The sequence below is a fragment of the Neovison vison genome, chromosome 9 (assembly GCF_020171115.1).
Source record: "Neovison vison isolate M4711 chromosome 9, ASM_NN_V1, whole genome shotgun sequence".
In the NCBI taxonomy this organism is placed as follows: Eukaryota; Metazoa; Chordata; class Mammalia; order Carnivora; family Mustelidae; genus Neogale; species Neogale vison.
The window spans coordinates 1,354,087-1,377,946 of record NC_058099.1 but is presented as its reverse complement, the minus strand read 5'-3'; the positions used below and the strand labels follow the sequence as shown (position 1 = coordinate 1,377,946).

Here is a 23,860-nt window from a genome sequence, read left to right as displayed (position 1 = left end):
GCCTGAGGACTGAGAAGGCCTCCCCGCCCCCCACCTCCAGCCCCTCCCAACACTGATCCTGGGTGAGCACACCTCAGCCTGGGACTCAGAGCCCTTCACTGCTGACGGGTCCCTCCCATCTATCCTGGCAGCCCCTGCCTCTCAAAGGGCAGCAAGGGAGACTGGCCCAGAGAGGGAAAGCAACTTGCCCGGGGCTGCACAGCAGAGAGAGGAACGAGAAGGTCACTCTTCCCCACCAGCTGTTCAGAAGAGCCTGGAGAGTCGCTGGAGGGGGGTTGGGAACAAAGTGATGGTGGCCAGGAGGGGCTCAGTGGGTGCGGCTGGCCCACTGTGGCCCGCAGGTCTCCCTGGTACCCTTTCCCACAGCCCGGGGCTGACCAGGACCCTTGTCCCGGCTGGCAGTCACCCCGGTCAGAGGCAAGGGGTCCTGCCGGGCCTGCAGATGAAGGCCAGAGGCTGGGTGTGCTCCGGGCCACGGTCCCAAGGCCTGCGCTTGTGGGGAGGGGCCTCTCCTGCACCTGTCACCCGAGGCTATAAAGAAGATGGAGGGCCGGCCGGCGGTCCAGCCTCCGCCCGGGCGGCATTTCACAGCGATCACGCCGCGTGACTTACAGCGCGGGAAGCCGTGATTTACACGACGCAGTGCAGCGCGTCTGGGCCCGTTTGTCCGCGTCTGTGATGGACTGGGTCTCGGGAGAGGCGGCCGCTCAGTGGCCGTTATCTGAGGGGGGGACCGGGGGGTCCATCCATCAGCCTCTCGCCCCCCCGGAGGCTGGGCGGCATTTTTGCTGAACTGGCTGAACACAGTCCCATCCGTTACTCCCTCCAGAAACCATCAAGGAGCCAAACTTGGCCTTAAATGGGAGGCAGCTCAGAGGGAGCGGAGGCGGAGGCCGCCCCGGGAAGCATGAGGCCTGCTCCAGCTCGGCCGCGGGGCACAGCGCCCGCTGTGGAAAGGCGGCTCCGACTCGGCCTTCTCCCACGGGGGCAGCGCCACCTCTGCCGGCCAGCCCGGAGCACCGGCCCACGGGGGAGCTTTACAGCCTCGCGCACGCCGCCGGCACAGAGGAGGAAGCCGAGGGCCAGGGAGGTGGGTGTTGTAGCAAGACGGGGGCACAGCACTTCTATGCAGGCCCGAGGCCAGAGCCGGGTCTACCCACTTGCTCCACAGCCGCCGGGAAAGCAGCCCAGGACTGATGATCCCACGGCCCCAAGGAGCCGGCACCCGGATCCGGGTCTGGGTCCTTGCCGAGTCATCTTTCGGCGGCGGCGAGAGTTGTTAACGCTTCCCTTTAGGCGAAAACATCGATTTATCCTGCAAGGGAGCAGTCTCCCAGGCAAACCTCTAACTAGCTAAGTGGCTGTCCTGCCCCCGCGACAGAGAAGACGCCCACTGCGACACACGAGCCGCTCTGCAGGGAAACGTTTAAGCAGCACGTGGACCCACAGCACACCAACACAGACCGCCATCGGCAGGGGCCGGGACGCGGGGGCCGGGCTGGGGGTCCGCCCGACGGCCAGGCATGGCTCCCCTCCCCGTGCAACAGTCAGGGTTTTGTGGGTGGGGGTTGGGAGGGCACCCTGTGCTCTAGACCTCCAAGGTGAGTGTGAGGAAGGTGATGGTCACCCCAGTCCTGGGTAGGTCAAGAGGGAACTCTCATGGGACCCTCTCGGTCATGCAGGGGGTCCTTGTGGGGCAAATGCTAGAATGGACCATGGTCTCAGGCTGGGGCTGGCCCAGCCCGTCCACCCTGGGCACGCAGAGCTGTTCCAACAGGGGTCTCCAGAGAATGGGGGTGCACAGAGCTGGTGGGAGCCCACAGCCGCAGCATGGAAGGGGGAGTGAGGGGCAGCCCCCCACTCAGCTTCTGCCCCCACCAATGCTGACCACAGTGGGGCTGGTGGGGCTCTGACCCCGGCTGGATGGACACCGAGGTGTGGGCTCTTCTAGCTTGGAGGTGATCTTGGGCAGAGGCTGCAGATCCCACTCACCCTGCAAAGAAAGGACCAGGTGGTAAACTGAGGCTAGAGGGATGAGACAGGGCACGCCCTTCCAAGCTGCCATGACCTCTTGGGTTCTTGCCCTCAAATTCATCTTGTCCCGACCTGAACTCACCCGCCCACTCTCGGGTTGCTACTTGGGGGTCCTGACCCAGAACCCCCATCCCACCAGCCCCCTGACTCCCTGGCTGTCCCTCACTTCCGGCGCCCCCAGGTGACGCAGTCGGAGCCCCCGGGTGCGGGCTGTTTTTAGACCCTCCTCCCCAACAAGGCTGCCGCACCAGGTGTCCACACTGCGTCCTGGCCGCCAGCCAGCATCAGCCCTGCCCTTGGTGCCGGGAATGTTCCATTCGGCAGTTAATCCAGCTCCCAGATGCCTGCAGGAAATCTGCCTCCCGGACCGCAGGCACAAAGACCCTTCCCCACCCTGCTCAGCACGGGCCTGGCCTCCACCAGCCGCTCTCCGGGGCTTTGCTCGCTCGGGAATAAACGAGCCTCCGAATCGCTGTGGGTCCCAGATAAGGAGACAAGCCAGCCTGCGGCTTCAGACTGTTTGGCTTCTCACCTGCCCCTCCCCCTGCACTTTATTTTTAGGCTCTGGGGGCGTTGCTGGCGCCCCGCTCACACCACCGACCAGAGTGCCGTGATGTGCTGTCGCCCAGGGGACGGTAGCCACCCTGCCTGGCGGTGCCATCGGTCCTCCCCTCTGCAGGCCGTCTGTCTGTCTGGGGCCCCGTCTGCCACCCCCGGATCTCTCCAGTGGTTTTGCCCTCCTTGGAGCGGAGCCTGTCACTCCACGCTGGGGTCCTCGGTGGTGCCTGGGGTGCAGAGGGGCCAGCCGCCCCGCGGGGCTTGCGTACCGGGAAGCGGACGGCCGTGGACTTGTTGCAGTGCACGGAGATGGGGGCGAAGCTGTACAAGGCCTTGAGCATGTCGCGACTGAAGGAGTTCCAGGGAACGGAAGCAAACTGCTCGGGGACAGAGGCCTGAGGGCAGGTGCACACTTCCTCTGCATTAAACCTGGTGGGGCAGGGGACACAGCCCAGGCTGGGGGCGGGCAGTGGGGTGGTCGGGGGTGTCACGCCCCCCCTCACCAGCTATCCGGGCTCTGCCACTCGGGCTGGTGACGGCTAATAGGGCTTCCTCTCCCAGCTCGCCTCGGAAGGGCTGGGAACGGCTGCTCCAGAACTGGGCCGAAGGGGGCTTCTCGGGCCAAGTCCAAGCTCAGCAGGAAAAGGGTATGGGGACGGACTAGCGACGTGACCACGGCCCTCGGAGGGACGTGGAGGTGCCGCTGCCACCGGTCTGTGCCTCCTGCTCCCAGCCCCTAGCCTGGATTCCTCACCTCCCCCGGGGCCAGCCCTGCCTGTGTCGGGCTTCCTCCGCCGCGCCTGCCCGGGGACCCGCTTGGGGACCGGCACCTGTTCACGGTGTGGAAATACTCCCGCAGGAAGCCGGGGTCCACCGCACTCTTGCAGAGCTCCAGCTGCGTGCGGGGGTAATAGTGCACGTAGTTGACGCACATCTCCTCCAGGATCCCGAAGCCGCCCTGCGGGAGGGGCGCGCGCCCATCAGGACCTGGGACCTGCGCTCCTCCGCGGACCGTGCTGGGCACGCGAGGGTTCAGCGGGTTCTCAGGGATCAGAACGCTGGCTGCTCGGGGGTCCACCTCCCTCGACGGGAAAGTCAGACCCCGAACCAGTCAGCCGGCAGCTGCGTCTCCGGGGCCACACGTGTGAGCCAGAGGACGACCGTAGGGCGAGGAGAGCGGGGAACGAGTGTGCCTATCTTATGGATGCAGAAACAGAGTCCTGGGGAAGCTACGGGGCAAGGCCTGAGTGGACAGAGCTTCTCCACTTTGGCCGAAGAGGGGCCCCCTCGGCATCCGGTGGGAGCCCGGAGGCAGGGACGGCAGGGAAGGCCTCCCCTCACACCGCAGACACAGCACTGTCCGCCAGACATTTCCAGAACTCGGCTCTAAGGGGAGGAGGGGCTCCGGGAGTGGGGATGGTGGCCCGAGGACCACACAGCAGCCTCCCAGGGCATGGCGAGCGGCGGAGGAACACGCCGCACTCGGCAGGGACCGACAGAACAGCCAGCCGGGACCCCAGCAAGTCAACTGAGTGCCTCCTGCCCGGCCCAGTGCCACATCCCGGGTTCCCAGCTGCTTGTGAACAATGGGGTGGGGGGGGGGGCTAGGCGTTTGGCTGCCGGCACCTTCCAAGGGGAGAGCAGCAGCCGCTCCCTGGCAGCGGAAAGAAAGCGAGGAGCCCAGCCGCAGGCTTGCCTCAGCCCCCGGCCCTCGTAGACGCTGCTGGAGGCTGGCCGTCTAGACGGGAAATCTCCTGCGGGGCCCCTGCGGATTGGTGTCCCTATACCGTCCTCTGGTTTCCTAGGGTGCCAGAGCCCCACACACCGTACTGCCCGGCCTCCGGTGGGGGGTCACCTCTCTCCTCCAACCCTGCAGACTCCCACAGCTCCCCACCTCTGCGCTCAAGACAGAGTCCTGAGCCGGGGAAGGCTCTGCTCACGGCACCGTCCCTCCCTCTCCACCTCCGCGTGGAAAGCACATCACAAGCCTCTGTCCTTCAGGTGCGAGGGTGGTCACACTACGGGAAGCCCGCCGTCCCCCTCCTTGGTCCCACCAGTGACACAGGGGCCTCTGGAGGAGGCTGTGGGGCAGCTGGGGCAGTTGGAGACATTGGAGTGCTCATGGGGCCTGAACATCCTGGGACAGGCCACCAGCTTCCCTCGAGGAGGTGGTTGTGGGGGAGAGTGGGCAGGGAGCAGGGCCCTCGCAGAAGTAGTGTGGGGGTGTCTGTGCTTGGGGGTCCCCCTCACTGCTCGGGCCAGTCCCCCGCTCCCGCCTCAGCCTCAGTGGGCTCACCTGCAGAGTGGGGGACGCACCACCCTGCCAGGAGTCTTGGCATGAGAGCTCAGAGCCCTTGACACCTGGACCAGCCCTGCCCCCTGCTAGTCGAGGGCCCTTGGTGGTTCCATCTCACTGCATCCCAAGGGCACCTGCCTCACAGGGTTCTGGCAAGGCTTCGAGGGTCCCTGAGCTTGGACGGGGTGAGCGGTTAGACCAAGCCCCAGCGTGTGGAGGAAGCACTACACTTCAACACCTGTCATATGGACGGACCCCTCTTGAGATAGAAGAAGGGGCATGGGGTTTAGGTCAGGGCTGTGCTCCTGCAAAGCTGTCCTGCTCCCCGAGTTTATGCCCAGGGAGGGAGGATCAGTGTGTCAAGAGCCTGCAGGCACACGGCCCTGCATTAAATCCCTGCTCTGCCCGTTATCGGCTGTGTGACCTCTGGGAAGCGCCTTCCCTCTCTGAGCCTCCTGTCACCTGTGAAATCACAGAGACTCGTACCTTGAAGCCTGGGGTGAAACAACTGGAATGTTCATCCCTGGAGATTGGGTCCACGACCGTGGTCCGTCCAGACACCGGGACGTCACTCGGCCGTGAAAAGGTGGGAAGTTCTCATGACAACCCGGGTGAACCCTGGTGACAGACGCTGAGGGCAGGAAGCCCATCCCGAGAGAGCACAGTCCTAGGACTCCTGCGGCTGAAGGCCCAGGAGGGGCAGACCCACAGAGACAGAGGGAGGGACAGTGCTTGCCGGGGGCTGGGGGGTGGTGGCGGCAAAGGGGGCCGGTTTGTTTCGGAAAGACAGCCTGTTCTGTTCTGAACTTGACCGTGTGGATGGTGGCACACACGTGCGCACAGATGAAAACGCCACTGAGCTGCACACTCGAAACGGGTGAATTACTGGGTGTGTGGGTTGTATCTTGAGAAGCCATTGGAAAAACCACGGAATGAAAGCCAAAAGCGGCCACCATGGGGTCGAGCAGATTCCCGGGGACCGTAACCCCAGGTCTGTTCCCCTGGGAGCCTCCCGTTTCATAGGATAACTGGGGGGTCCCGGGGATGAACAAGGTGACGGGCAAGCAGCTGTTAGCAGGCCTCACTCTGCGGGCCAGCCCGGGCTGGTGTCTGCGGACCACGGTCGGCACCAACGGCACGGCCTTTCCCTCTCCGGGGCGCGCCGGCGGCTGATGGCCTGCAGCCACCTGCCCGCACAGCTAGCCTTGGGGGACACAGTGTCTCCCGGATGGACCCTCCTCCTGGGCTACCCACAGCACAGCCCAAATGCACTCCGTTCGCACCCCTGCCGAGCAGAGTCAGCTGCACAGTCTGGTCTTTGCCAGGAGCCCCAAGGTGGGTGGGTGGTGTGAAGACCGGAGCTTCCACAGCCCGCTCACCGCTCACTTTCACCATCCACAGTGTGCGGGCTTGGTCTCGGAGGTCTGAGGATCATTCTGGGTCCTGGGGGCCTTCCTGCAGCTTCCCCTCTGCCCGGGCGCTCAGTCGCCTTCCCCCCGCACCCCCAGACCACCTTTCCCCTTCCCCCCTGGCTGGGGCCCCAGCGGTGTTTATTCTAACTCTGCCTGTCACCTGCCCACCCCCCGCTCCCCCAGGGGTTGGAGCTCCCCGAAGACAGGGATCGACCGCGGGTCCCTCGTCCCAGCCTCTGCACACAGGGCGGACACATTTACATCAGCAGCTCTCCAACTCCGCCAGGTGTCAGGGTCACTTGGGGAGCTCCTTCGACCCCAGATGGCCACGTGTCCCCACCCACATTCTGACTCGAGGTCTGGAGTGGAGCCTGTGAGTTTGTGTTTCCACAAGTTCCCCGGGGAAAGCTGCGCCACTGGCCGGGGACCACGTCCTGAGAACCACGGTTTACTGAGTGAGGGAGGGAGGTCACCCCTGCCCCCGACCACCGGTGCTCGAGGAGAGGACTTAGACTTGTCCTCATGAGTCACAGAAAGCCCTGAATGGGACCCCCACCCCCACTCTAGGCCTCACACGTTCCGCGAGCAAGCAGCAGGGAAAAGTCAGGTGACTCACCACAGTGGCCAGGTCCCTGTCCCCTGTGTTGTAGGTACAGGAAGTGATGAGCACGTCCCCCTGGGGAACCAAGCCAGCAGAGGTTCGTCAACACCTGCCTACCTGGGGGTAATAGGTGCCCAGGGCCTGTCCCACGTTTGACCGAGCTATTGCCTATGTCAGGTGACGTGGTCATCAGCCTATTACTAAGGAACCCTGTGGTATTCTCTGGGCCCCCACATGTGCAGGTCAAAATGTGGGTGTCCCCAGGGACTGATTCCCTGTCGGCTTCCGCGCTCCCGATCGCAGCAGTGCAGACTGGTTGCCTGTTTCACAGCCCGTGGGTGAAGTTGGGCCACCTCGTGGCCTGACCTGGCGTTCTTCTGCATGATCCGGGGCCCCACCAGTCACCCCCATGCCCTTGTCTCTCTTTGTACCTCTTAGGGTCTGTGGCCAGCTGGTCGGGCAGGGGCACGCAGTTCACCCTGGGTGCTGCCTCCTCTGGGCCCCTCTGGGGCCTCCCTGTGACGTCCTGGCGAGTGTCACTGTGGGCTGAGCCCGGCCCCTGCCCTGCACGGATGCGGGTCTAGAAGATCTTCCTAAGGCCTCTGCCGTCCCCCACCCCCTCTGTCTCTCCTCTGGGGGGCGCTCCCAGCCCTCCCAGCCTCACCATTCCTGACTGGGCACTCACCGGGTGCACAGACACGGCCTTCTTCAACATGCGTATCTCCTGGGTGGGCAAAGGGGAGACTTCAGACCCAGCTCCCAGCCCCCTGGCCTCCCCGGCTCTCCAGGACTGCGCTCCCAGCCCCTCGGGGGGAAGGAAGGCTGGCTAAGTGCGACCTCCAGCCCGGAAGGATGAGACAGGAAGGTAGTTGCCCAGGACAGACTTTACCATCGGGCTGCCCGAGTGCCCTCGAATCTGCAGCCAGCCGCGTGCCGGAACCTACCGTCAGAGCCCTCCCCTGACCGAATCCCCAGAAGGGAAGGGCTGGCTGCTGTGTGCTCTGGGGTGTTGGGGCCTGACCCAGGAGAAGGAACCCGCTACCAGGGTGTTCCTATGGCTGCGGAAGAGAGAAGTTGCCAGCACCCCCCACCAGACCCCGAGCAGCCCTACCTGGAAGTGAGGGCTGTAGTGGTCATCCCGGTTCACGATCTCCCTCTCTTGGCCGTTCCGGGCCAGCACGGTAACCACCTTTCTCCCGGTCAGGTGCGTGTGGAGCTGAGAGGCAAAGATGCGGATCCCTGAGGGCGGGAGGGCCTACGGGTGGGAGACGGCAGGGTTAGGGCCCAGCACGCAGGGGGCCCTGGCCCCAGCCCTCCCACTGGCTCCGGGCATCGACCGTAGGCCGCAGGGCACGACGTCTTTCTCCCTGGACGGCCAGGGTCCCTCTGGAAACTCAGTAGGGCTTGAGTTGCCCACAGGGCAAAGTCATTGTCACTGCCGTGGGCCTCTAAATCTGCTGCCTGGCCAGGAGCCCCTGGAGGCTTGCGGTAAGGGGTGGACAGCCTGCTTCCTTCTCTCTGGAACCCCTGAAGCTTGCTCCGCCCACTCTCCTTTTAGTCAACGGACTTTAAGGGGAGCCCACCCCGGGCAGGGGGCCACCAAGACGAGCACAATGTGACCTCCTTGCTCCACAGGCTCGGGTCTGGGGCGAGGCCGTCCCACGCAGCACCCACCAGGAGGTGATGCCCGCAGGCCTCCGGCCAGCCCCCAGGGCACCTGCCCCTGTCTCACGGCCATGGCACTGACCATGTCCCTTCGAGACGCCGTTGTTCACCGTTAATGCCTAAGGAGATTTCCCAGACAAATGCCGCTTTCGAGAACTTGAGGTGAGCTTTGTTGAGACCAAACATTTCCTAAGCGGATCACACACTTGAAGCTACTCTTCGCCTCCCTGACCGCACAGGACCGCGCTCCGCTAGCTGCCGTCCACGCTGTCAGCGGCTCAGGGCGTCCCCGCGGCCGCGGCTCTGTCACTGGGTGATCCCGGAGGACGGGGTCTTCTGTCTGCCTTCCCTCGTGCCCTCCACCCGCTGCTGTCCTGCCTCGGCCTTAAGGAAACTTCGGGCCCCCTTGCAATGATTTGGGGACGAGGGAACCGCGTGGCCACACATGTGACAGTTAGAAGTGGGGCCTAGGAGCCCCTGGGGGCTCGCAGGGCCCCGTGTTCTGGCCGATCGCCCAGAGATGCGGGAGCTTGGTGACTGCACAGAGAGGGGCCGTCCCGTGGCCCCCCGTCCCCAAAGCGGTACTTCCCCTTGGCCAGTCCATTTCGATAAGGATATCTCGACTGCTCTCCACTACACCAGCCTTTCGATTGCTGAATTTCTGCCCCCAGGGATCTGCTAAAGGAGAGGTAAGGCCAGGCTCCGTGGGTCCCTTCAACGAGCAGCCCACACGATGCAACTTCCAAGAAGAACCTGCTCTCTGTAGGGGAAGAAGAGTAAGTCCTTTCCCCGCTGCGAAGTATTGGGAGACTAGAAAGAGCCGGCAGGTCTGTGCGCCCAGCCTCCCTAGGCGCGTTCTCTAGGGCACAGCGCACAGTGTCCTGGGGCCCCTTTCCCTGGGGCACCCTGAGTAGGTCACCCCCCCAGCTCCAGGCCCAGGCCACGGAGCCTTTCCCGTGGCAGGAAGTGTCACGGATGGGTGCTCTGGGGACACGGGAAAGAGTGCCAGAGGCTGGTCTCGGACAAAAGGAGGTCCTCTCCTGTACAGCTAATAGCTCCGTCTCTGCGGGTCCGGGCGGTCTGCTCTCCCAATGGCGGGAAGCCTGCAAGCTCAGGAGCCCACGAGGAGCAGAGTCCACTGGAGAATCGGCTCCCCGGAGAGGCATGTGCATGCTACACCTCACCCCTGCGGCCTGCTGCGGTGGGCAGAGCTCTAGAGGTCAGACAGAGCCGCGCTCAGCTCCACGCCCTGCCCCTGCCAGACTCTGGCCCCAGTGAGCCCCACTCGTGTCCCCTGCTGGGAGAGCAGGTGACAGCATGTCCCTAGCAGCGCGCTGTGGGACGCAGAGGTACGGAGTGGGAGAAAGTGTCGGCACATTCGCAGACATCATAAAAAAGAACCCAGAAGCCAATAGCGAGACAAGACCCACCAGGAAGCCAGACAAAGGTTACGAAGAGGTCATCCGCAGGAAAGAACATCCACCAAGAGACGGAGGAAAAGATCCTCAACTCTACAATTTAGTCGGGGGAGCTCACACCGAACAAGAGGGAAAGGGAGTATTTAGAAATATGGATAACGTGGGGGGTGCGCAGGTGTGGGACCCGGGCACCCACCAGGGCCGTGTGTGGGAAGTTTTGGACGCACTTTCTGGCTGGAGTTTTTGTGAGATTTATTCAAGCTCATGTCCTCTGCGCATGAGAATTTATGGGACCTACCTGGTAAAACGTGTTCCTGGCATACAAGGACCTCCCTTTAGCCTCTTGCCACAGGTGCGACGTTGGCGGATGCATGCTGGCGACCCGGGGTAGGTCAGCACAGGCGGGGCTGGGTGAGGCAGGGGAGCACCGAGGGCGCAGAATCGGGGTGTCTCTGCCGCACCTGGGGGCGTTTGCTCAGGGGTCTGCGCCCCATCTACCCTCCCCTAGCCTGAGAATGGCGCCCCCGAGCTCAGCGGTCCGGCTCTGGGGAGGCACCCTGTGAAACCATGCAGGGCAAGGGCACGCAGCCGCCAGATAGCGAGTCAGAAGTCGGAGGCTTTCCTGTTCTGCTGCTTTGCTCTCAGACACCACATACAAGAGCATGTAACAATGTATCGTCTGACTGTCTGGGGGGAGGGGAGGGGGTCCTGCCGCTGAGGGGGACTCTAGCCCCGCCGCAGCGCCTACCCTGGGAGCCGGAGGGCGCAATGGTTTTACTCATTGTTTCAAGGCGGTTGGCTCGGGACCGGGCCGGGGTGGGCAGGCTGTTGCTAGAGAGGGAGGCCCACAGCGAGGCTCCTTGACGCGCACAGGGGAGGGGGGACCGCGGGGAAACTGCAGGGCTGCAGAACCAAAGCCCCAAAGCCGCCCTCACCACCCATAGGACCTCCGCTGGGGAGCTGGGGCGACGGAGCGGCAGGAGCCCGCCCCGCGCCACTCACCATCTGGGTGCACTTGTCGGTGCAGTAGCCGGTGAGGACGAAGGCCGTCTCCTGCGGGGGGATGGCCATCAGGGGCGTGTACACCAGCCCCAGCTCCATGATCCCCGCGTCGAAGCGCCGGAGCGTGGCCGTGTAGTACAGGCGGATGCCGGAGGAGTCCCGCCGGCCTGGGAGGAAGGGGGTGGAGGTGAGCGGAGGTGCCCTCACCCCAGTGCTTGGGCTCCGGCACGCCCCCCGGCCCCCTCGGCCACGCTGGCGCCACAGCCGCTCCCACCTGTGGCGCACCCCAGAAACCAGCTGCCTCGGCCGCCACACCTGTTTGTGCCCGGCATTCACACGCCCTGTGCGACACCCACGGAGAGAGAAAGAAACATTGTTTCTATGAAAACTAAGTGGATGCTTTGGAAAGTCTTGATGAAGGCGGGTAACTAAAACCGAGCGTCTGCGTCCTTGGGGCTGAGCAGCCTGCAGACTATCTGCAGGATATCCCTGGACATCTGGGAAGCCGGCACTTCCTCAGCTGCCTTTGCAAAGACTCCACGTTCCTCCCCACGTGCAAAGGAATCTGGAAGGGAATCCAGCCGCAGGACCACCTTTGGGGGCGTCTGTGCAAACGGGAGGGCAGGGAACCATGGCTGCCCCGTCTCTCGGACGAGTCTTGGTGCCCGGCCGGGGTGGGGGGGGCAGCGCTCGCGTCCACGTGCTGAAGCCAATGGGAGGCACCTAAGATGCAGCCTTCTCGCAGCCTCCCACTTGACTCCTTTGAAGACCGCCAGAAGTTCAAGGTGCACCCTGGGGACGCATCTGACGACATCACAGGACATCGTGCAGGAGCCTGGAGCCTTAGAGCAGGGCCGGTGTCCGCTGTTCCAGCCCCTGGCTTGTGCACAGCCCCAGACTCCACCTGGTCAACAACAGGGTGCTGTGTGCTCTCGGACAAGTCGCTGTCCCTCTCTGGGCTCAAAGTCAAGAGCCTCTTCCAAAGGAGAATGCTGTGCTTCTGCCCAGAACTGTCCGGTCACACCTGCTGGTTCTTGTGGTTTGCTAATGGGAGAGTCTGTGAAGCTCCCTGGGCAGGCCTCCTGGAGCTCAACGAAGCTGATGGTCAGAGGTCACAGACACCAGAAGCCACGGGCACAGCCACACAACCACGTGGCCTCCAGTGGCCCCTGCTCTGCCCCTGCCTGAAATTGGTCAGCCGAGTCCCCGAATACTTCAGAGCCCTGGCCACGGGCCCAACCTCTCAGCATGTACGGGAGAGCTGGGACACAGGCAGGGGAGCCCACGCAACTGAAGGCTCATCCTCCCCAATTTACAGATGCGGAAACTGAGTCTCGCAGCCTGAGCTGAATACTCTGCCCGAGATCGCGGGACTGGAAAGTGGCAGAGCTGGGATCTGAGCCCAGAGCGTTGCCAGGGTCCCAGCGGTCTCCTTGCTCGTCCACCTCAAGGTGAAGCCAAGAACGCCCCCTCTTGCCTCTGCCTCCCTGCTCTGGCGCCCCCCCCCCCCCCCCCCCCCCCGCCCCCCGCAATGTCCAAACTCAGCTGCTGTGTCTCTGGGCCGGTTACATCAGAGGATAATAATAAAAAAGAGAGGCAATTGGTTAAGATTCAGATGGGGATTAAATAATGAAATAATTGTGGCATTTTGATATTTATAGCCGAGCGGCCCATCTCCAGATTTTTGAAATGACAGAGCGTCCTTATATTTGGCAAAGGATCCATAAATATAACCAGATAATCAGGAAGAGACAGACCTCCCTGACGCTTAAGGAGTTTTCAAAAATCCATTTGCTCTCAGGTTTTAAATGAGCAATAAATCCCATATCATGCGAAAGCCCCAGCTGACTTAGGCCCTTCTCCGTGCACACTGCAGATAATTCCAGCAGTGGCAGAAAATATTAGTTACGCCTCCCCGGGAAGTTCGCTGGCAGCCGTTGGCAGAGCACAGCCCGGTGGCCACATGCAGCCGGGAGCTGGGTGTGGGAGCTCTCCCAGCCTCAGGACAGCTGCAGGGGTCACAAGGCTTGAGAGGGACACGGCGGGACCCAGGCTGGAGCTCCCACTCTCATCTCTCAGGCTATTTCTACCCCTCATTTCCACAAATGAAAACTAACGTCCTTTTAAAGAAAGAGAGAGGGAGAGGGAGAGGGCTATGTGGCCGCGTGTAGTGGTGCCGCAGGGGCTGGTGCCGCAGACAGAAACGTTTCGGTTTCTGACCCCATAACAACTGGCATCACCATCCTAAAGATCGACTCCCATTATGCGCCTGCAGGCACGGGGTGATCCAGCAGCTAGCTCTGTGCAGAGCAGACCTACCTCCCTAAACACGCACAGCACGGCCCTGCCAGGCCCCGGGCAGCCTCAGACGCCCCTCCGACAGGGAGCCCATGGCATTGTGGAGGGTCCCATACATAGAAGACCCCACCAGCAAAGCCTGTTTGCCACCGTTGCCCCGAAAACATGGATTTGAAAATCCCAGATGCGGGCTCACATGCAAGTGTGCGTTTGCTCTGCTGGGATGTGTTTTGAGAAGTGGGGGCAGGGCACCCAGCCAGCAATGCCCCCGGGGTGAGCCTGGGCTCTTCCCTTGATCTGAAGATAATCCCAGAGGCAGTGCCTCCCAGGCGTCAGGCCATCGGAGGGGGGATTCTGGGCAGGGGCCTTGCTGGCTCTGGAGTGGCCTGCCCCTGCCGTCCTGTCAGGTGCCACGGGGCAGCCCAGCCTATTGTGGGGAGGGGGCAGAGATCTCGTGCCTGGGTCCCAGCAGTCACCCTGTTGGGAAGGGGCAGTTGGGCACAAGAGGCAGCTACTGGTCTGAGCAGCCTGAGAGAAGTGGGACATCCCGGGAAACAGGGGACAGCGATCTGGTCTGGCACCTCTGCTCGCAGACCTTGAAGCTGTGGACCCCACTACAGAGCAAGGAAGCGGTGTGGGGAGGAGGGTGGGCCACGTGGACTCCGAGCAGACCAGTATCTAAGCGATTCCTTCCAGCTGTAGAGTCCGACCAACCTTGCTCGTTCGAGGGCCGTTCAGCCACGGCTGTGTGACTGAGGTCACGGTCGGCCTAGACCCAGACCTCCTGGCCCCGCCTACTCACTTCGGGGCCCCAGTGGGGGTCCCTTGAGCCCTGGGCCTTAATTTCCTCATCTGCAGATGGACACGCAAGAAGCCTGTGCCTGCCTTTTCTGGAGGGCGGTACCTGGCAATGGGTGCTTGTGGGGAAGGTGGGATGCGGGGCCCCCGCCGCGTGGGGTACAACGATGAGCCAGCAGGAAGGGGCCCCAGCCCAGGGAGCCCACTACAGTCTCAGGAGAGGAACAAGGGGAGGCATAGGAGGGACGCCTGCCCCGATGGGTGGTGAGGAGGCTGCACCACCGGGAGGGGGGCTTCCATGCTGGGCAGACCCCCCAGTCACCCCCCCCCCCGACTGGGCATGTCCAAGCCCGAGGACTCCCAAGGGAGGACAGAGGCAGGGATAGAAACGTGTGCCGAGAACTCCCTACCTCGGATCTCCAGCGGGTTGTGGTAGTGAACTTCCAGACGGAGAAATCTGGAGGACCCGGCGCCCCCAAAGGCAAGGCCCACTTCCTCCGGATAGTAAAAGGCCTGCGGAGGACGGGTCGGGGAGGGAGTCGGGCCCAGGCACACTGGCGTGTCTCACAAGGGTTCCACCCAGCTGTTGCGGCCTGAGCTATGGTGGGGGGTGTTGGCGGGGCAGTGGGATTAGAACCGTGTTCTCCCACTGACAGGCAGCTCACTACCAGTCCACCCTGATACCCCTATTAGACTCGAGGTCGGGGAGTAGGGGGAGCTGGTGTCCCGGGGACGAGCCTAACCCCCCAGGCCCGCCGCATGGCCCTGGCCTCGCCCTCCTCTGCCTTGGTGGGAGCCGCCGATGGAAACCTCACGGGTGCAGCCGGCGGAGGCCGTGGCATCTGGCCCTGACAGCTGCCCGCCGGGACCACCAGGTGCACAAACCCCAAGTCCAGTGGGGAAACAAGATCGATTCGCACCAAGGACTTACGCTCAAATTTTGTTTCTATAGAAATGCCACAAAGGGGGTGACAAGAGACAACGTTGGGGGTGGGGGCCATGAGGGGCGGGGGTCTGGAGGCCTCGCCAGCACCTTCTGGAGTGCCCTGCTCGGAGGCTCCAGGGCGCGGGGGCCTAGGGAGGGAGGGCCTCGGAGAGGGGCGGGCGCACCTTGGCACCCAGCGCCCAGGCGGCCAGCACGTGGCGACAGTAGTTGAGCTGATCAGGCTTCATCTTGGAGTCGCAGGGCCCGCTGAACGGGGGGACGCGCTCGAACTGGGCAGAGCACTGGAAGACCTCCATGTGGTGGACCAGGGCCTCGTTGCCCTTGGTGACGATGGGTTCGTACTGGGGGGGCGAGAGGGCACAGAGCCTGAGGCCGCGATCGCCCGCTCGCCCACAGCCACGCCCCCCATGGGACTCTGCTTGCCCATCTGTAAAATGGGAGGGTTAAGAAAAGCAATTTCCAGGGGTGCTTCTGGGGCCCAGGGCTTTGAAGGGGGAGCCACCAACCCTAAACAGAGCCGAGGGCACGAGGACCCAGGCAAGCCATTTCCGCATAAGGCGGGGACAGGAAGGCAGCTGTCCTCGTGTGAGTGTGGCCTTGGCTGGGCCAGGACATAGAGGCTTCCCTGAGGCTAAGCCTGAGCCCAGGGGAACAGGCCAGCCACTCCCGTGTGACTTTGGGCACTCACACAACCTCTCTGGGCTGCACTTTCTCCACTGAGAGTGTGCTACTATGGAGATGGAGTAAGTCCCCCCACCCCGTCCCCCAGCGCTAGGGACACGGGCAGTCAACAGCTGTTGCCCTCACGTGGTGTCTCTGGGTGGGTTTAGAACAACTGAGTCTGAGGTGAGCTGCCTTTTCACAGGAGGTGGTATGACCTGATAGACAGATGGCCCTTCCAGTCCCAGGGGAAGACGCAGAAATCAAAACATCAGCGTCCTTTGGTCCAGTCTGGGCAGCAGGGGCACAGAGGACAGCCGCCCTGGGAGGGTGGGGGGTGAGCAGTGACAGGTGGCTCGGGCTCAGGCAGCGAGGGGACCCCTGGGGCCAGCGGAACCACGGAAGGCTGGGATGTCTCTCCAGCAGCCTCGGAGGCGCCCGCGGGAAGCAGAGACGAGACGAGGCTCTGGGGTCCACCTCCCCCCAGGTACCATGACGATGTGGTGCCGAGAGAAGCCGTCTGGAAGCTCGGTGATGTGGCACCAGTACGTGGTCTTCCTGCCGGGGATCAGGACGTCCGGGGCGCGGATCTCCATGGTGTGCAAGTCCGAGGGCAAGGCCGGGACGGAGATGTTGGGTTTCAGCAGCTGGACCCTCTGCAGCCCGATCTGCAGGCCCGACGTATTGATGGCCTCCAGCGACCCAAAAGGCTCCTCCAAGACCCCGTACACGAGGTGGACAGTGCCGTCCTGCAACAGAGACACGCAGACACCCCCCCAGCACTGGGCTCCCATAACCAGGCACGGCGAGGTCCCTGCCTCCTGACCTGGCCGGCGACATGCCCGGCTCTTGTCTCTGTGAAGGACAGGGTCTTCGAGGCTCCCCGCGGACCCGGCTGAGATTCCGTCCCCGGCCAGTCACCTCCAGCCCACAGCAGGCACCGGGCACCAACTACATGTTTTCTTTGCAAACACAATCTATCTACACTCGCGAAACTTCCAGTTCCTCTAGCCTCTGCTGGGCCGCACCATGGGCCCCACCTCAGATATCCACCATCCCCAGGGCCACAGGGGACCAAGTGTGAGTCATCCCTTCCGGTCCAATGACAACTGGGCATGAGGAGCCATAGCCACGTGAAGGAAAAACACCGGACCGGGGCTTCTCAACAGTCCTGCTGAGCTCGGAGGGCTGCCCCGTCGGGTTGGTGCTGGATAGGGCAGACACAGAAAGTTCTAGTGGGCACTGGGCTAGAGGTCACAGACAGACCCAAGGGGGGGAGAGTCTGGGCTTGGCTTTCCCCCGCTGTGCTGCCGGGACTGTAAGCCTGGGTTTGCGTCTAGGATGTGGGCCTGAAAACGCCTTGTGGGTGTTCTGGGCACCAGAGTGTGTGTGTGTGTTTGTATCCGTGGTGGGCAGCCCCTTTGCTCTCTGAGTTTACAGAAACCTGGGCCTACCGTGAAGCTCCCATCCAAGGACACATCAGAGCCTCAGGCTGTGGCCCCCCCGGCACCCCGAGGCCCTGAGCGGCACGTGTGCTGCGGCTGCGCCCTGTGCAAAGTCCTTGAAGAGGGTCCTCCGCCCCTCCCTCCTTGCCTCGTCCGTGGGGAAGGGGGTCGGGGCGTGCGGACTCCACGGAGTGCTGGAAGGACGCTTTGGGTCCAGCTCTGTCCCCAGCATGTGGGGGTCCCCGAGCCAGTCCTTCCGGTAGGGCCTCAGTCTCTTTTTCTGGCCCACGTGGCCACTGAGGCCAGGCTGGAAAGGTCACACACGGTGACCTAGGTCAACGTGTGCTGGAAAACCTAACAGAATTTTGTCCCCAAGGCCAAGATGGGCAGTTTCCCCTCGTGGGTGTGTTGGAGCAGTGCGGGAAGCCTATGGTTTTCGGATCCCCGATGACTGTGGACTCCCGGACTCCCGGACTGCTCCGGCCTGACAGGTCACCCTGCTTCTCCTGCACTTTACAGGCAGGTCAACCAGTGAGGTCTGGAGGGGGAAGGGAACTGTCCCAAGCCTTGCAGCCCATCGGCAAAAGGACAGTTTGTGAAACCAGGTCTCCTGGGCTCTTTCCAGAATTCCATCTGAAGGTGATGAACCCGAGGGAAAGAGACTTGGGAACAAGATCCTGGTGGCTTCAGGGCAGGACCCGCATCTAGGAATATCTCAGCTCTGTGTCAATCAGGAGGACCTCTGGAGGGACCGGAGGCCGATGGCAGAGCCGGTCCCTGTCCTCACCGAGGGCCTCTGAGATCCCTCCCTGGCTTTCTGTCTGCATAAGGGGACCAGGGGTGCTGCCCTAGGTCTTGGGGGTACGCCACGATCTCCTGGGCACACGGGGTCCCCACCCACCTCAATGAGGTAGTCCTTGGGGTCACAGGTGCCAAAGGGCCGCTTGAAGAGCAGGCACAGGCCTTCTGGAGTCCTCTGAGCCTGCAGCAGCTGGTAATCCTGCTGGGAATCCAGGTGGATCCGCCCCTGCTCGTCACTCCAGGCGTCCTGCAGGGACAAGCGCCATCAGTGCCAGGGCCAAGCCGCAGGGCCGGAGCTCAGGCGCTGTGGGTCCCGGGAGCGCTCCCGGGGTTAGGGGGTCACTCGCTCTTTCTGTATCTGCCTGGAAACGGCAAAAGCTAGCTCGAATCCCACTGGCTTCCTCTACTCCTGGAAGCAGGGCTCTCAGACGCCAGCCAGGATTCGCGGGGCTGGGCAGGGACAGGGACAGCTCACCGCACACCGCTGAGACCCCATGTGGGGACTCGGGCCTTGGACATCCCAGCACGCCAGGACGGTGTGCCCAGAGAAGCCATCCCTGAGCAGGTGCCCAGACCTCTGAGCCCCAAGAAGCTGCCAGCACGGCAAACGGGTGCCTTGGACACATACCGTTCCCCTGGTCTGCAGAGGGTCCCAACAGCACCTGGAGCCTCAGAAAGGGGATGCTTGGAGGCTGGACCAGATTCGGGAAGCAAGGGAGAAACCAGTGGGGGGGTTCAAGGTGGCTGTCTTTCCCTAGGGCTCACCCGGACCTCGCACACCCCTGAGACCGAGCTTCACCTTAAACACTGTGCCCCGAGCATCTTGCTTCCCTCGCCCAGCCCTAGCTCTGCCTGCAGGGAGGGAACTGAGGCCCAGGGAGGGCCAAAATGCATTTTGCAAGGTCGTGTAGGTGGTGGATCTGGCTGACCTTGACCTGCCCCCCACCCCCGCCCCGACTCCTGTGCACCTGGCTGTCAGGCCCAGCCATCCAGGGCCCTTCAGGCCAATGCAGGGGATGCTCAGAGGGAGGGAAGAACCCCCCCAGGCCCCCCAGGTCCCCCGCCACAGGACTCTGTTCCCATTCAGGAGCACCACAAGCCTTTGGCCTTAGGATTCTTTTTAACCCTGTACCAGACCTAAAGCAGGCTGTCTTCATTTCCTTAAGAAAAAAAAAGAAACCTGCAAAAAGAGTTTGCAAGATTTCCCCTAGAGGAAAACAGCACCCACTAAGGGACACTGCTCAGTCGCAGACTCGTTTTGTAGAGGTAGAAAGTTAGTTTGATCTTCGGCTGGAAATGTAGAATCTGTTTGTTGAACATATGGGCCACGGAGGAAAAACAAGTCTGACATTTGTTTGCACAGGAATTTGTTGTGCAAATTAATCTTGTAGTGTGGGGGAGGGCGAAGGAAAAGCTGTCCCCAGAGGAGCTAGAGCTCCTGATTCGGGGCCCCGGGGACTCCACTGGGAAGGGCTGATGGCGCACAGCTGGGGCTGCCCCAGGTCTCTTGGCTGTGACGCAGTCCCTGAACCCGGCATGAGACACGGAGCAGTGCAGCCCGGCCGGCCAGATCTGGGCCCCCACCCATACCTCCACCTGTCCTATCTGGGGGGCCCCAAGCATTTGTCCCCAGCTTGCACCGCACCGGCTGAGGTTCTGTGGGGGCTGGGCGGAGCACCGCTGGGCTCCAGAAATGTCAGCCGCTGCCAGCTCGCCTGAGCTCACGCAGCCTAGAACCGTGGAGAGGGATTACTGTCCCACTCCTCAGACAGGGAAACCGAGTCGGGCGGCCAGGAGCTGGATGCCCAGCTCCTACAGGTTCCCCCATTTGAGTGAAGAAAGGAAAGCCCTCTGCTTACAGATAAAGAAAGTGCCTCCTGAGTTTAAAAAAAAAAAAAAAATGTTTACCCCTCCCGTGTCTGCTCTGTTGGGGAGAGGTGGGTGCTTCCTCCCCACGGAGGCTCTGGCCGCCCTGTCCCCTGGGCCCCCCATCACCTGGCAATGTGCCCCAAAACCTCTCCATCTCCAGTTTGCAGGAAAAATTCCCCTTCCTCTGCGCTTTCCAGGAGCAAGAGGGGTAGTTTGGAGGCTAGGAGTCAAAAGCACACCCTGTTTTTGGTCCGCTGGGTAGATTTGCTCCGCATCCGGGCGGGGGGAAGGGGGAGCGTCCGCACCTGCTCACTTCACCCTCGTGTGCGAGCTAGGGCTGCGAGGGCTGCGTCCTGGGCACTGGGTGTGCGCGCCCGGCGTGGCGCCCGGCCACGTGTGACCGCGAGGCTCGGGGGTCCTGGGTGGTGTTGGCACCGGTGGGGGACCTGGGGTCCACCCCCATGAGGGTGGGGGCAGTCGGTCCCTTCATTTACTCGGTGTGTGTGTCCCTGGTGTGCGTGCCTCGGAAGCACGGCCTGCTGTTCCGGGGTGTGTGCTCGGACACCAGGGAGGGCGTCTGTCTGCCGTTTTGCTCTCAGATGGGCAGCCCCGAGACACCCAAGCTTGGGACACGGACTTGGCTAAGACCAGAGGGAACGGGAATGGAGAGGCAGGGGAACTTCCTTTGCTGGGTTAAGGTAGGGTACGTGCAGGATGAAGGCCGGGTGGGGGCTGGGAAGGGACAAGGTCAGGAGTGCGGAGGTAGGGAACAACTCACCCCAAAGTAGGCAGTGTCCCCGTCGGTCCAGAGCACAACCAGGTCAGCGTTCTCCAGCTCCCCGCGGTTTGACATCCCGAACAGGACCCCAGCCTTGAGCTCCCGCACCAGGAGCTGGAAGTAGACCATCTCCTGCGTGTAGCTGACATTCCAGGAGAGTTCCAGGGACCCCTCGGGGTCCAGGGGTACTCGGTAGGGGAAGGGACTCTCGGGGGGTCCCGAGCCCTGCAGCGCGGCCACAAGGATGACCAGGAAGACAGCCACCGCCGTGCCGTACATGGAGGCCACCTCACGGGCGCTGGGGCCGGGGACCTGCATTGCGCGGTAAGCTCGGCTGCCCCACTGGGACATTTATGTCCCGGCCCTCCGGGGGGTGGGCCCAGGCTGCATTGCTAATCACATTTGTCTGGTGGGGAATTCAATTGTCCTGGTGACCCGCCCACCAGCCCGTGCCCTGGGGCAAACCCTTTGCCTCCCTCGCTCTCCTAATTGGGCCTAATGACACATGGGCACCATCAGTGGGAATTGGAGCCGACTGGCTGATTTGCTTCCCTCCTATCGTTCTCAAGTGCTGTCTGCAGAGGGGCCCCTCCTTCAGCCAGAAGGCCTTCCAGATGCCTCCGGCCAGGCACCAGGCTGACCACCAGGCAGGCAGGTCTGGTCCTGCCTGTCCCGGAGCAGCCAGCAGGATGGGCCCCCCGCCACCCCGTCCACGGACGGGCAGACCGAGACCACAAGAGCTCCTTGCCGAGGTGACCGGTGAGTAGCGAGACTTTGCTGCTGAGGGCCTGGCCCAGGGAGCCATTTCTGTGAGGCTGGAGGGTGGACCAATTTCAGGCTAAAAATAAAAGACGGTCCCCACATAGTCCCTGTGTTTAGACACTCTCTCCATGGCCTGCTGTTCCCACTCTGGTCGCCTGTCTATTTCCTCACACGCTCCAGCTGGTGCCACGGCTGCTCCCACAGGAGTGGGTGCGTCGCTAGGGGGGCGGGGCCAGATGGCACAGGGTGCATTGGTGGGGGACAAAGAAAAGGGTGCAAGCAACAGGCCTGCTTCCCTAGCACCAAAACTCCTAGACCTAGGACATCCCTTAGCCTAGCGTGGGCCCAACCTGGAAGTGAACCCTCTAAGGCCAGCTGGCCTATAGCACTGTTTCTCCAACACCTACCACAAGGCCTTTGCACGGATCCATTGGGGCTCACAGCCCTGGTGCAGCACCCCAGCCCCACCCCTCTTCCTCTGCAGAGTGGGCTACTTGTGCTGCTGCCTCCAGGAAGTTCTCCCTGATTGCCCTCTGCTCTCACTTCCAGTCCCTCCCTCCAGGCTCCTGGCTCCCTCTCTCCGGCTCTCCGTTCCTTCTTCCTCCTCCTCCTCTTCCTCCCCTCTTTGGAGAAACCCAGAACCCAACCACAGGCTCACGGGGATGTCACCAGCCGGCATGACGTTTAGTCCTCACGCATCTGCAGAGGCCAGCCCAGACGAGGTCGTGCCTGGCTCAGGTTGGCTCTGAACCCTGTTCCTTAGGAAGGAATGAGTGTATCTGCCTGAAGATGGAATCGAGGGAACATTCCAGTTTCCCTGGGCCCTGGCGGGAGTACGTCCTGCCTCATGAGAGCCCGGCTGCCCTACGAAGCCAAACCAGGCAGAAGGAAGCCTCGCGGAGGCCGTGGACCGTTCCCGTCTACGGCAGGTCCACCCGCAGGCCTGGGCAGGGGGAAGCTGGGCTCTGGAAGCCCTGGGGCACACCCTCTCGAGAATCTGTCACCCACAGACACTGAGCACAGGGAATAGTTGGAGCCCGGAAGGCCCCAGGCCTGGGGCAACAGACCAACCTGCTGGAGGCTGCAGAGGGACACAGTGGCCAGGGAGGATGCGTGCTGGTGGTCGGGGGGCACCAGGGGGTGTCTGGCTTCAGGACCAGAGGCCTTTGGGCAGAGCTGCCTTGCACAGAAGGGGGGGGCCCTGAAGTTCTCCCCGGAGAGGAGGCAGCCCACATTCTCCAAACTGCCCTGTAAGCAGATGTCTGTCATTTGAGGTCAAGTTGTGCTCTAGACACTCCCCACCGGGATCAGGGAGTGGCCACGGCAAGTGGGTGGGGCTGGCTGGCTCCTTGCCCGGGGGGCCCAGGCATCAGTACAGGCCAAATGCGGAGGTCCCGGCTGTGAGTGAGCCTCCTGGCAGCCTTGGTACCCACCAGCCAGGTGGTCCAGCTGGAAGACAGGCAGAAGGACCAGAGGCGCCACACTCTGGGGCACTGAAACCCCAAGGCCTTCACGGTGCACCGACCTGGATGTCAGCGTTCTGGGTTCGAATCCTGCCGGCTCCCAGCCAGGCATCCTTGGGGAAGCCCTTCTCCACCAGATCACCAGAGGACTGGGGCGCAGCAGTTATTTACCTTCTGTCTGATTCACCCCTGCGGCCTGGGAGCAACGGCCCAGCTGGGGGTCAGGAGCTCCCAGGAGGCAGTGTCGGCCCCGAGCAGGACTTCAGGCTGCCGAGCACACCTCCGTTTCTCTCTGGGTACGGGGAGATGCACAGATGCTCGGAGCTGCTCCTCCTGAAAGAGGGAAGGCCTGTGACGCTCTTAGTAAACAGCAGAGTCCTCTGTACACACGTTTATTTTTACCAGGATTCCGAAGGCACCGTCTCTCTCCGGCTCGGAGCGGGGCTGGAGTGCCGGCGTTCCCCTCGCAGGTGACAAGGCAGAGGCAGCCGGTGGCAGAAATCATAATTACCGAGCGCTAGGAATCCGCGAGCACTAGAAAGCGAGTCCACGCCCAGCCTGCCACCAGCTTCCTTCTGGGCCACCCCCCTCCCCGCCCCCCAGCCTCAGGCCAGAACCACGACTGTCCTCAGATACCAAGGCACTGGGCCTCGGAGAGGTTAACAACCTGCCCCTGGGGCTGGGCCAGACCAAGTACCAGGTCAAGGACCCCAAAGTGCACTTCTAGCAAGGGGTGCCGTTGGGGGGAGGGTGCTGCCCTGGGAGGCGGCCAAGGTCAGGGACATTCCGCTGGAGTCAGGAGGAAGGAAGGGACACTTGGATGAGAAATGCAACCAGGCAGAAAAGCGGGGGAGGCTCTGCGCCCCACGGGGGGTGAGAGGGACCTGGGCCAATCACAGGGCCTCTGCCGCGATGTGCGGTTCCCTGCATTAATGGATTTTTACAAACCAGCAATTTGAGCTGGGGTGAGGAAGTTGCGCTCAGCGGTCCTCCAGCCCCAGTCTGCAACCCGTGACCCACCTGCCCTCCCCGGGTGCCCGGCGGACGCAGCAAA

At 62.8% G+C, this 23,860-nt stretch overlaps 1 protein-coding gene across 1 annotated transcript; it reads right to left on the bottom strand.

Moving 5' to 3' along the window:
- Positions 1-1,575: 1,575 nt before the first annotated feature.
- On the bottom strand, positions 1,576-20,899 carry DBH (dopamine beta-hydroxylase). Its single transcript, XM_044264210.1, has 12 exons — positions 20,582-20,899; positions 18,035-18,181; positions 16,180-16,437; positions 15,193-15,369; positions 14,493-14,595; positions 10,987-11,153; positions 8,013-8,156; positions 7,587-7,625; positions 6,917-6,976; positions 3,423-3,550; positions 2,862-3,021; positions 1,576-1,993 (listed from the first exon to the last, which is right to left on the bottom strand). The coding sequence occupies exons 1-12, from the start codon at positions 20,897-20,899 to the stop codon at positions 1,862-1,864; spliced, it is 1,833 nt and encodes a 610-aa protein (XP_044120145.1). The 3' UTR covers positions 1,576-1,861.
- Between the last annotated feature and the right edge of the window lie 2,961 nt (positions 20,900-23,860).